This window comes from Alternaria novae-zelandiae (genome assembly GCF_023758075.1).
Source record: "Alternaria novae-zelandiae strain BMP 2774 chromosome Unknown scaffold_5, whole genome shotgun sequence".
NCBI classification, from domain to species: Eukaryota; Fungi; Ascomycota; class Dothideomycetes; order Pleosporales; family Pleosporaceae; genus Alternaria; species Alternaria novae-zelandiae.
In genome coordinates, this window is record NW_026056965.1 from 688,337 (window position 1) to 700,166 (window position 11,830).

At 54.0% G+C, this 11,830-nt stretch overlaps 2 protein-coding genes across 2 annotated transcripts; one reads left to right on the forward strand and one right to left on the reverse strand.

The window, feature by feature from the left end:
- Nucleotides 1-1,815: 1,815 nt before the first annotated feature.
- On the reverse strand, nucleotides 1,816-2,745 carry J4E88_003274 (uncharacterized protein; the record flags this gene model as incomplete). The annotated part of the gene is made up of 2 exons (XM_049396927.1): nucleotides 1,816-2,343; nucleotides 2,413-2,745. The coding sequence occupies 2 exons, from the start codon at nucleotides 2,743-2,745 to the stop codon at nucleotides 1,816-1,818; spliced, it is 861 nt and encodes a 286-aa protein (XP_049257269.1).
- Nucleotides 2,746-9,298: 6,553 nt separating this feature from the next.
- On the forward strand, nucleotides 9,299-10,570 carry J4E88_003275 (uncharacterized protein; the record flags this gene model as incomplete). Its single annotated transcript, XM_049396928.1, has 2 exons — nucleotides 9,299-10,338; nucleotides 10,393-10,570. The coding sequence occupies 2 exons, from the start codon at nucleotides 9,299-9,301 to the stop codon at nucleotides 10,568-10,570; spliced, it is 1,218 nt and encodes a 405-aa protein (XP_049257270.1).
- Between the last annotated feature and the right edge of the window lie 1,260 nt (nucleotides 10,571-11,830).

Below are 11,830 nucleotides of genomic sequence, written 5' to 3' on the forward strand. Positions count from 1 at the left end.
CTGGTCCGAGCTTCTTGTTGTTTTCGCGCTCCCAAAGCCGCCTTCACTTGCGCCTTCACCTCACCAGATCAGGCCATATCACACGCCTAGAACGTTCTCCAGGCAACAATATGCTCACAGACTACGTCAGTCACCTGGTATTCAGACGCGCTAGCGCCGACTGCCGGTGATCTGCCGGCTCACCCTCTGTCTATATAAACCCCCCATCCCCCCGCCTCTCTCCCTCTTACTCCCCACTCGCTCACTTCTCCAACAACTCAAGTTTACTATCTCCAACAAACTTTAGTACCATGGCCGCATTCTTCCAAGTAAGTGGTTCCTGTCCTTTCCTCACTTCACCTCAGTCTTGGCTAACATTTTCAGACATCGGCCTTTACTCATGGTGTATGACATCATCCATCAACAATCATCATGAGTAACAACAACATCAACCCTTCCTCACTCGACTGTCGACAGTCAACATGACTTCACTTCACTTCCAACTTTCAGCCTCGCCTTCAACGTCACCGCCTCGCATGCCTCACTCACACCCGCCTCGGTTTAACTTACCTACCTCACTTCGATTCGACCTTCAACTACCTTGACACCCATGTCACCTTCGGTCTACCCTACTACCACATCGAACTCGCATCGTCTTACTACATCGGCTCATTGCCTCTACTTCCCGACATGCACCACCACCGACGGCACCACGGCACCGGCTCGATTCTCCTTTGGCTGTCGACAGTCTCACGCCACTCCCGATCGTATGCGCGTCGCGAAAGTCAAGTTGTGGCACAGGGATGCAGACCAGGCTGCATGGTCGGCCCTTGAGTTGGTAGCGGTTTGGATCAGAAGGACTGGCAAGAGCGGAGGATCAGTGGTGTTGGGTTCAGTCACTGTCACTGTTGGACACTTTCACATTGGATATTGATGCCATCTCGAGAGTGCCTCGAGACAACAAGGTTGGAGGACAGACGGTCAATGGCGCTTGCGCTACACTGGGCCTCTTGTTGTTCTCTTGGGTGTCTTCGGACCCCAGGATGGTTGATCATCTTATCTGAACCAGATGGCGACTTCTTCGGAAGTTCAGGTAAATTCTGGTGATGATAGTGGAGTGTCGGCATGTTCGACGAGCACTGTTCTTGACATCACTGCTGGTGAGCCCTGGTTTGGTGGATGGTTAAACTTGATGGACTTGGTGGTGGTGGTTGGATGGTGCAAGGGTTTGGTGGTGTTTGGATGTCTTCTGGGTTGGCTGGATGGAACATGGACTTCTTGTATGGGTTTCAACTTCAGGGTTTCAACGGTGGTGGTGGTTTAGCTTAGCTGGCATTCTTGGGTCCTCAAATCAACCAACTTTGCCATTACATCTTGTTCACTTCTTGACTTCTTACTTGTTTGACTTCTTAACTTTTTGACTTCTTGACTTCTTACTTGTTTGACTTCTTAACTTTTTGACTTCTTGACTTCTTAACTTCTTAACATCTTACCTTCTTGCCTTTATATCTTCTACCCTATACATTCTACATCGCCTTTCCTCTAACACATTCTACAGGCTTTGTAAATGAAACCTCCTAAGAACGTAGCATTCGTCGATATTGAAGTTTAAAGAAGATGTTGTAATATACATCTTAGGCAAAGACGTGCGCAACTCTATGTATCAAACTCTTATATCTCTCTCACCCTCACTTAAGTAGCATTCTTCTGTAGAGGAAGAGAGCATAAGCGCTACACTGCAGGTAACCAGCGCGCACAAGTGCAAAGCAGGAGATATATACCAAGCAACTAATGCGCGCATTTCACCTTCTGCCATGACTTCTCCCTTCCACCTCGCTAGTCCAGAATCACGATCTCTCTCTCCTTTCTTCTTCCTCGCCGCCCTCTCACACATGCCTTATAATCTGTGTCCTTAGCTACTAACCCTCCCAACCCCATCGTCCTCCACTCCTCCTCCAACGCCTTCTCCGCATACGCCATTCTACTCTCTTCTGTGCGCATACTTCCCGGCGTCTTCTTCTTTTCCTTCTCCTTCCCCAGCACCTCCCCATCCCCATTGCGCGACGGGTCCGAGCACACATACCATCCCACAGTGGGTTCATACGTGATACCCAAATGTTTGACAATGCGGTCGTGTTTCGCACGGCGATTGCGCATATAGCTTTCGTCGCGCGCTGCGTCGCCGAGCTGGGATCGTATGTGTGCGGCGCGGGCGCGAACATCGGGGGCGGATAGCATGATGCATGCGGCGCCCATGATGGGGTATGGTGCTGTTACCAAAGGAGGGAGATCGAGGTGCAATGGCGACGGGGTAAACAGGTCGAGTTTGGAGAGTTGGGTGGATGTCATGGCTTGTGTCATTGTCTGGCCGGTATATCAGCGCTATCGCACATATACGTAGAGAAGCGTTGCCAATCCACGCAGCCTACATACCATCTTCTCATACTCCTTCTTGTCACATGCCAGACAACATGCTATGGTCTTGTACAGACACGCTTTCCGCTGTGTCTTCTTCTTGCAGAAGTAACACATGTCGCCTAGCCATTTTCGGCGGCACGTGTAGATGCGCGTTTTCTTTGGTAGGACGACGTCGGCGTGGCGTTTGAGGAGGTTGCGCGCGTATTCTTCGACGATGGCGTTGAGGTGCTTGTTTGTTGCCGCGAGCGTGTTGAGAGGGTAGGTGGGGAGGGTGGGGTTGAGGTTTGGCTCCGTGTAGGAGAGGATGGTGAAGAGGATTTCGGGTGGGAGAGTGTCGAGGTTCGCCATGCTGCGAAGAGGGAATGTGTCTTTGGCTCAGACCAGTGCCCAGGTGGTCTCGGTTCGGGTGCCGCTGAAATGGCACTTGCTAGGCGGTGGAATTGTGCGATGAGGGTGGTTATCAGATATCGCAGGTATCAGAGAGAGGCCTGGCACGTTGTTGCTATTGAAGTACATAATTTTGGTCACTTCAACAGCCTCGCGAAGGGTGGTGACGCGGTGTTGGTGTTGCGATCAGCGCGGAGATACTGATGCCAAGTATCTCTTACCTCCGTGTTGATTGATGCCCCCGTGGCAGATCGTGTGCCTCACAAGTACAGCCATCCTCCAGAAAGAATACCTGCTTTACTTGTTGGCCGAATAGGATATGGCACTGGACGCGATGCGCGACGTGAAGTGGAGGCATGTCATTGGAAGCCCTCAGCAAACGCCGCTATCATCTCTCCCAGTTTCGGTCTTCCGTAAGGTCAGCTCCGACGTACTCTTTCCAGCAGTCTGCTAACAAATTCCAGTCTTCGGACGCATCGGCTCAAAATCACGAACGCACTCCGACGTTTCCGCGCTCCGCAATGAGCTGACTCGACCTTTGGCCCATTGGCTAACAACCCTGGAGAAGAGCCCATAAGGTGTAAAGCCACCCAAAAGCTCAGACACAATACGGGACGCTCACTTGCATACGTCAAGGGTATACCAGTGCTGGATGCCTCCAATACAATACCCTGGTGGTTGGCCTCCAGCGATCCACAGATCGAGCCCTATCGTGACGAATCGCAGATGTGACCCTAGGATTAGAGATCATAGGCGGCATCGGCCGCCAATTACATCTTGGAACATCGAACAAGCTTGCGGCAACTACTCTTAGGCGAGTTAATCCGGGCCGGTCTGGAGAAGGCCGCAGGCGTCTTCCTCCGCGGCGAGGGCAGGACTGCCGCTTTTGCTCTTCACGTACCCACATAGTATTCTGTCCAGCTGATATAGCGCAACGGCCCTATAAGGCCATCTCACGCAACCCAACATCCCGGCCACCCGCTGCTTCAGCCAGAGAAATGGAGGCATGCGTGGTTCCACCACGCGCTTGTTTGCGAGTGGACATCCCACCGTCCTTCGCCCATATCATTGGCTGCTCGAATTCGTTAGCCACCGTTTCACCAGGCCCGGACGGGAACCATCAGCAACTGGGTCTGCCTCGTTGGGCCATCGGTTACTCTGTCGTCTGTTTAGCCTTTAGGCGACGGTCTGACTGGGTAGACAGCGGCGTGAGTGGCTTAGCGTGTGCCAGTGTGTCGGTAGGGTGGAGGCTCTGCCACGGCCCTCCTACGGCCCTGCCTTGCATCATGCATCAAAGTGACTCGGCATTCTCGATATTTACGCGGGCACAGAGGCGAACTCTGCCATATCCACGCGCGTTATGTCCGGCAGCAGCGGTGTGGTCACCGTGCCCGTTAAGCTAGCTTGCCCAGCTTCCAAGACCACTTGCGCCCTCTCGTTTTCTCCTTGGACTACGCAAATGCGCACAGGACTCCCCTGCCCGGTTGCCACCATTCGGCTTCTTATTGGACTGACGCAGCCGAAAAGGGCCGGACCTTTCCTCAAGAACCACCCTGCAGCCCTATCGCGTTCCCGCAGGAACCTGTCCGTGCCTAGCGTGACTCAGGAAACTAACGGTTCGACTGGACAATCTCTAGGGAATTGCAAACTAAGTTCTGCGTAACATGTGCCCCTGCTGGAGGCGTATCGGACGCTTGAGGGGCACGGGGCGTAATGCATGGGTGCCTGGGGCAGACTGGAGTCGAGAGGAACGAGGTGAAGGACCCTTTGATAATAGTATTAAATCTCGCCCGCCCGAATACCACAGCGTGACTCTTCATTCACACCCCGAATCCGACCACCACATCCGTTCTTCGGTCATCTTCTCTACTCTATTACTAGTCTCCCGCCGCGGTCTGAGCGACTGCAAGCAGCCTCATCCACCAATCACGCGCTCCCTTATTTGTCTATACCCTTCACCCGCCGTCCCCTGACCCAGGTTTTCCCAGCCCATTCCTTGACTCCCTTTTCAGGAGTCACTCGCCACACATTTCGTCCTTACGTGTCCTATCAGTCCACTCAAGACAAGATGAGCGGCCCCCAGCATCACTATGGCCACGGGTCGAATGGGTCAGGCCGAAGCGGCGGTAATGGCAGTTCTCGTGGAAGTTCGTACGCCAACGTGAGATAGTTTGATGGTCTATATTGAAGCTCGCCGCTAACAAGACGCAGTCTACCTGGGGAGGAGGCGCATCAGCCTCAACTACACAAAGCTACAGCTACGATCCAAGTAGAGACCCAAATTACGCACCAGTCTACCGCCCATGGTCTTACCACTCGTACCCGAACGGCGTGACCAACGGCGCTGCTCAAAACGGTGCACCGCCCCCGTCAAGACCTCAAGCTTCACAGCCTCACGCCTTCAACGGCCCACATCAGAGCGAGACAGCTCACTCGTCCTCTCATCTGCGCGTCTTGCCCTACCAATCATCCGAGAGCGACTTCCACCCATCGCCGGCGCCTCACTCGTCTTCGTCCGCAGACCGCCGTGCGCAGCCGGACGAGGAACGATATCGATACCAGCTTCCCAGTGGCAGTGCTCGTCCGGGTGAAGCTGAATACCGGCGTTCCGAGCCTTACAACGCTGTCGGCTACGTCAGGAGCGACGGGGCAGTGTACGATAAGGATGAACTGTATGAAGAGTACAGGCAATATGGACAACAAGGTTATTACGGAAAATAACGAAACATCGCGACGAGATAACACGACGGTACGATATGGCATGAGAGAAGAACTGGTTTCCTTATATTTATGCAATGTTTACCTAGGGCACTTGGGGGCCGGCTGAAGGGTTCCAGCCCCAGGCGTCTATCTTTTCGGCAGTCATCTTTGGGTTCACCTCAGCCTACGATCCTGGCGGTCATGGTGTCATTTCTTACACTCAACGGAATGTTGGAGGATTTTCGCTGCAGCCTTGTTGGCTGGTACGCTTTCTCCCCTTCAGCTGGTGCTTATCTTTCCATCTAGACTGTCTGGCACAGTCGTTGTCTCATTGTACTCGTACACAATTTTGGAGCGCATTAGCAAGCAGGTAGTTTGGAGTTAGTCATGCGTTTCTACTTTGAAAGCTTTTTAAAGTGAACATCAATTCTTCCTCTGCTTGCTGTGAACATGGCGGAATTCTTCCATTCCCACCTTCATCCGGAATTACTTCCGAGCTTCAGTTGAGCCGCATTCTGCTCACGAAGTCGTCCGCCCGTGAGTCACCACTCACCGGTATGCCGATCTCGATTTCTCGCAACATCGCTTACACTCACCGGAATCTAGTCGCCGAGAAGGACTCGCGGTGACCGGAAAAGCATGCATGGAGAAAGTGAGACATATTGCTGATCTAGGTTTGGAGGCAATAACAGGAGATGAGGACCGCCATGTGTTGGAGCGCTCATAGCCAGTCGGTCCTGGGAGGACTCGAGCGCGCTTATGCAATGAGGCATCAAGTCCTCCGTGAAGGCGTCGATGGGACGCGCGTGCAGAGGTTGAGGAGTCGTCCAGCTCATTCCACGGTTGATTTGAGTTTGTCGCGATTGACCGAGGACGTGTGAGTCTGTAGAAATCGCTGTTGTCGTGTCTGCATGGCGGCGATCATACTGCAGGGTTCTTTTGCTATTGCTGCAGAGCAAGGTCGCAGTCTGTCGGCAAATAACTGCTTTACCATATTCCATGCATTCCTCCTACCGATGAGGAGAGATGGAGTTGGGCCAGTCGCCGTCAAGACGGAGGCATGCCACGCAGCCAGCAAAAGTGGGGGCACGACCGTAAGCCGAATCAAGCTTCGATGCGGCTGTGAGGCTACAAGGCAACCGGAACCGAGTACATGAAGGGCACACATGTCGTGGGCGCTTCATGCTGGTCGGGAAGTTTGTCGTGCGGTGCAAAACACCAGTCATTGGCTTTGGTGGGGAGCGCACGGAGGGCTCACGAAGGGCACGGTGGGTGCTGCGATGCGGATGATATGGTGGGAGGACGGTGCATCAGGACGAGGCGTAGGCTGCAGCTCAAAACCCAGTCCATGAGGCTCTAGACGGAGCTGCACCAGCGGAGCTTAGGCGATCTGGCAGGCTGGAGCTTGCTTGGAGAAACATCCTTGCCTGACCGCTGGGCATCCTGCAGCGTTGGCACGGGCGGTTCTTGCAAGGCGACGGGAGCTTCGTTAGTGGCTATGCCGGTCAGATATTGTACGCTATACGGTAGGTCGGCCCATATCCGGGTCGAAGGTGCTGCTGCATTAGTCTTTTTGGGTGATGCCGAGCTCTGATCAAATCGTCAGCCAGGTAAGTCATTCTTGGCTTATTGCGCAGTTTGTCCGCACAATGGCATTGTTTGTTGAAATTCGTTGCTGTGGCCGTCGATTGCGGGAAGTGACGTAATCTTGGCACGTGCACGGAGCGATCGTACTAGCGCGTGTCAAATGTGTGCACGGGTTCCCCCGCCTTTTGACAGGCCAACGTCGAGCACTCGCGATTTCATCTTCAATCCGGCATGGTTTGCGAGCTTTCCTTCATCGTTCGATTTGGAGGACTTTACGCGTTGGAGGAGGCCCAGCGCTAAAAGTGTGCAGTCGGGCAGCAATGGAGGACATCTAGAGGCCGCCCGCAACAAACGTGAGATGCCACTTGAGCATTGTCTAGATGACGTTAGGGCTGAAGCTCGATTCGGACTGGGGCTCCTGCAAGTGGAAGGGGAAGTACAGCTAACGTGCGGCTAATGCAACTGGAGGGGTTGGCTCGCGCCATCTGCCTTCTTCTAGCTGACTCGCGGTAACGGGTCCTGGCCCTTTGGTCCAGCTGTCCTCGCTTGGTGTCGAGCACGACGTGTCGCTTCAAAGGGCAGACCGCGGTTTCGTGAAGCGCCGCCTCGATGACTGGCCTCTTGAGCTGCCCCCACGGTGCGTGCATAGGAAAGATGCTGGTCCGCTGGGGCCAGATGCGCATGCGTAGTTGGCGTCTGGGCGTGAGTACGTACTCCCGATGTCTGAGATCTGTTGGGACTCCACGCTTGTCTGGTGATTATCGAAGCCCAGGTAAGTTCACCGGTCGGTGGTCGATACAGTACTCACAGTGTGGCTCAGACTCTCTCCCCCGAGGCGAACCCCAAGGCACACTCTGGCGGTTCCTGGCTGTAGTACATCCTTTGAGCTGTCTCTCTGTCGGCCCCATCTCTGCGGCTGTGCAGTTGAAAGAGAATAGCTTCGAAGGCCGAGCATCAGGTGGGATATATCTGAAGCTATGCCTCTGACTTTCTTAACGAAGTTCGCGCTTCCAGAATTTTGAGGGTGACCTCCATCGTTCTTGCCAGCAGAGCCGCATCTTTGGCGATTTACTTTCGACGGCCAATCAACCCCCACGCCCGCCACGCAAATTGGCTCACATCACAGCATGTTCCTCCTGGACTCCCGAATCCGCCAGCGAGCAACATTTCAAAGTAGCCGGCACACTTCTTCCGGGATACACACTCTATCGCTCGCCGCCGGTGTCCAGGGATAGCCCCGCTTCACTTCTCGAACTTTAGCGCCATCCTCGTTGCCCGTCTCTTATTCTGGATTGCGGTGAGGGCGAACCCTTTTTCGACTATGACCGACGTCTATTCCTCCACATTGGCATCAACGCATGCACCATACACTTGGCGTCGCCTGCTTTCTTGCCATCGCAGGCTGGTCGCCGCAGCCAATGGGCCTTCGCCCACTTGAAGGCCCGAGACATCGAAGGACCTCATGCAACGAAAATAGATGAACGTTTCATCTGTATCCAATCCCTCGACGTCGACAACATCGGACCTAGGGCGCGCTCCAGTCTTGGCCGTTGCTCGAGTTGTCTACATGCTGGCGCACATACGTTAAAAAACAGGGCTTCTTAGTTCGATGCAGAGTCCTTCGAACTTCTCGCCTGCTTTTGATCTTTCGGGATCGAGACCTCTGCCAGCAGTATGGAGTATCGGACTGCTAGAGGCCCTTCCGCTGGCATCGAGCTTTCCGGGGGAGACATGCGTCGCGCCGCCAGTCCTCAACGCGCGGTCCTGTTGCCAGTCAGCAGTCCTCAGAAACCTACATACTTTCTCCTGGCCATGACGTCTGTATGTACTTGGGCTCAATAAAGTCCTTCAGCATCGCGGATGCTCTTTGCCACATATTTTCGAGATCACCCCCGCTTTCCGAATATGCTCATTCACATCGAGGCAAAACGTCGTTGGAGCATTACGTGCGTGAGTCCAAGATCCCATCAGTGGCTATGGTTCCAGCTGAAGTGCACTGTACTGATTGAGTTCCAGCATCTCGACATCTCGGCGTAGCTTGGCCGACAAAACAACGACGCCAAGCACAAGTTCATGTGCTTGCAGCCGCTCTACCACCGCTGTGCCAGTCGACGACGCCAAAAGGTTCTCAATCTCAAGTCATCCAAGAGACTCTAGTAGCAGCACAGTCTCCAGGTGCCGAACGCTCTTACGAAAGCTCTGCCGGGTCTCAATACGAACTTACCGGATGGATCCCCAACAGTATGCGGAAGCTGTTCACGACGAGGCTCCACCAGCTTATGGATATCCGTACGGCTATGAGCTTCCAGCAATGCCGCTCCACGAACTTTCAGATAGGCTTATGCTTGCTCCAGAGCTTGAAGGAGACGATGTCTTCGCTGAGCTGGAAGTTCTCATGGAGCGAACCCAGGACCGCTCTCTCGAGGGTGACACGAGTCAAGCGTCGTTCTTAGATCTGGATGAGATCGACGAGCGCGGTGCGACTCCCGTGGGACGCTCGCCCACAACTGCCGACGAGCCAATGTTACTGTGGACTTTGAACACCCAGTACCAGTCTGTCTCAGTGCCCAGCATGACCAGCGGACGGCAATCTCGCAAGTCGTCGCCGTCGCCCGTATCGCCTGTCACACCCAACGTCAACGGCATTTGCTCCGCCCAGTTCTATTCGGATGCCAATCGCCCCGCTAGCACCGTATCGCCTCTTGAAAGTTTCCCACCCAACGATTTCGATTTGCCTAGGTCATTTCGAATGGACACAGACTGGGACCACGCTTCGTTTGAAGCAAATCACGTGGCGTCTTTCCGAAGAATCGCGCAGCAACCAGCAAAAGGTCTTGATGGGCGACAAGATGACCCAGTGGGATCTTCGGTACCATTTAGTCTTGTAAACCACGAGTCGCATGTCCGCGGTATCCAGTCACCACCTGCACTGGGCCAGTCCTTGCCGGAGTTGCGTTCGCAGTGGCATGGCGCCACTGGTATCCGCTTCGGTACCTATGAATGCTCCGATCGCCAGGGATGGCAATTTCGTGGCGGATATGAACAAGATGTTGCTGAGGATGAACAAATCAACTACCAGAAATCGAAAGCTAATCAACCGGAATCCCCACAAATCGCTCAACGCCTCGGAGGAAGCCAGGAACCGTCGACCAACTTCGTTGAACTTGACGACCATCAATATCCTCAAACCTGCGAGCGGCCGGGACAGGGCGAAATTGATTTTCCGCTAGAGCACTGCGATCAGTGCGACAAGACGTTTAGTGGCAGGTAAGCCTCGCCCTCTCGGAACTCGCTCATGCACACGTATTGACTGAATCACAGGTATCGGAAAGGCAACTTACGACGGCATAATCTTGCCTTCCATAACCAATTTGCTGTCATAGTCGGATTGGCCTGCCGTGTTTGCCCAAAGGCTTACAAGCGGACCGATGCGACGCGCAAACACGAGTGGAAGAAGCATCGTATCCTGGACGCAATGCCCAAGAAGCGAACGAAATAGTTGCGCCAGCAGCGATGACAATGATCGACTGCAATGACCAATTCTTTGCAGTGCAGATCGAGAGCTGGGGTCTCTCTCGCCCTGGTGGTATGGATAGCTGCTTGCGGCTTGTTCTCTTGTTTCTCTCCCGGGCGCACTGGTTGCTTTCTTACTGCGCTGGAGCGCTCTTAATGTATCTTCGCGCAAATGCGCGTCTTCAACTTCACAGCTAGAAGTTTAATACTCACATTGTTACCAAGACTGTGCCCCATCTTCGATCTGGTGACCGTGACATCACAGTCTAACATGCTAGGAGGAACATCTCAGACTCCACAGACCCCATATCCCACGATCCGGGGAAGGCCGAGTTAGATAACGGAGATGACGACAGAGAGGGAATGCGGCTCTGCGATTCGACCAGTGTGGTTAGAGCCAACAACGAGGGTGGTCCGAGCTCGATTAGGCCTCCCGTCTGCCATATCGGGTGGTGCAGATGCGGGTGTTAAAGCAGCATTAATCCTCACCACTTAAGCTGGATAACGCCCGCACGCCCACGTGGCGGCGCTTGCAGGCCTCGCCCATTGAGCCCCATAAGCCCAGCAAAGCCAGTGAATTGACAAAGCTTCTTCATGCTGACATCTTCCCTTGCTCGTGGCGCATCATATGACTGCCATTTGCCACTTTTCGCCGTTGTGCCGTTGTATCCGGAGGGCCTGAGAGGGCGCGAAACGGCAGATCACATGAACAGTGTATACACTGTTGCAGGGTTTGTATAGGGATGTGACTTGCTGGCATCTAATCTTTCCCCAGTCTGCCCGGTGATTTGTGTTTAGACGGCCCGGCATCCAGTGCGCAAAGGCTCAGCTATACAGTAGCGGGCGTAAATGTTCCATGGCGTGATGCGCTTGTGGGCAAGGCCTGAGCCGTCCCTTGAGTCTGACATATTCCCCAGTCCGTGGTTTGGGGAAGCGTCAGATGAGTACCAAAATAACTGTCGTGCTTCGTACTTCTGATGCCAACGCATCCACCGCTTCCAAAGCACCGGCGATCACCATAACGGATCGTACGCATATGTCACAGGTGAAGCGTTCACCGCTGTGTAGGCGGAGTCATAGAGTCGATGCTACGAGCACGCGTGATGTGTTCTGGGTCGCCGTAGAAGGAAGACGAACGCCGATCATAGCATATGCGAGCTGACTGTTAGGGCTTTTCGTCACGAACCTCGGTGAGTGACAGATCCCTGTACCGATTACCATGCAGACAGAGAGCTTCTGCATCTGA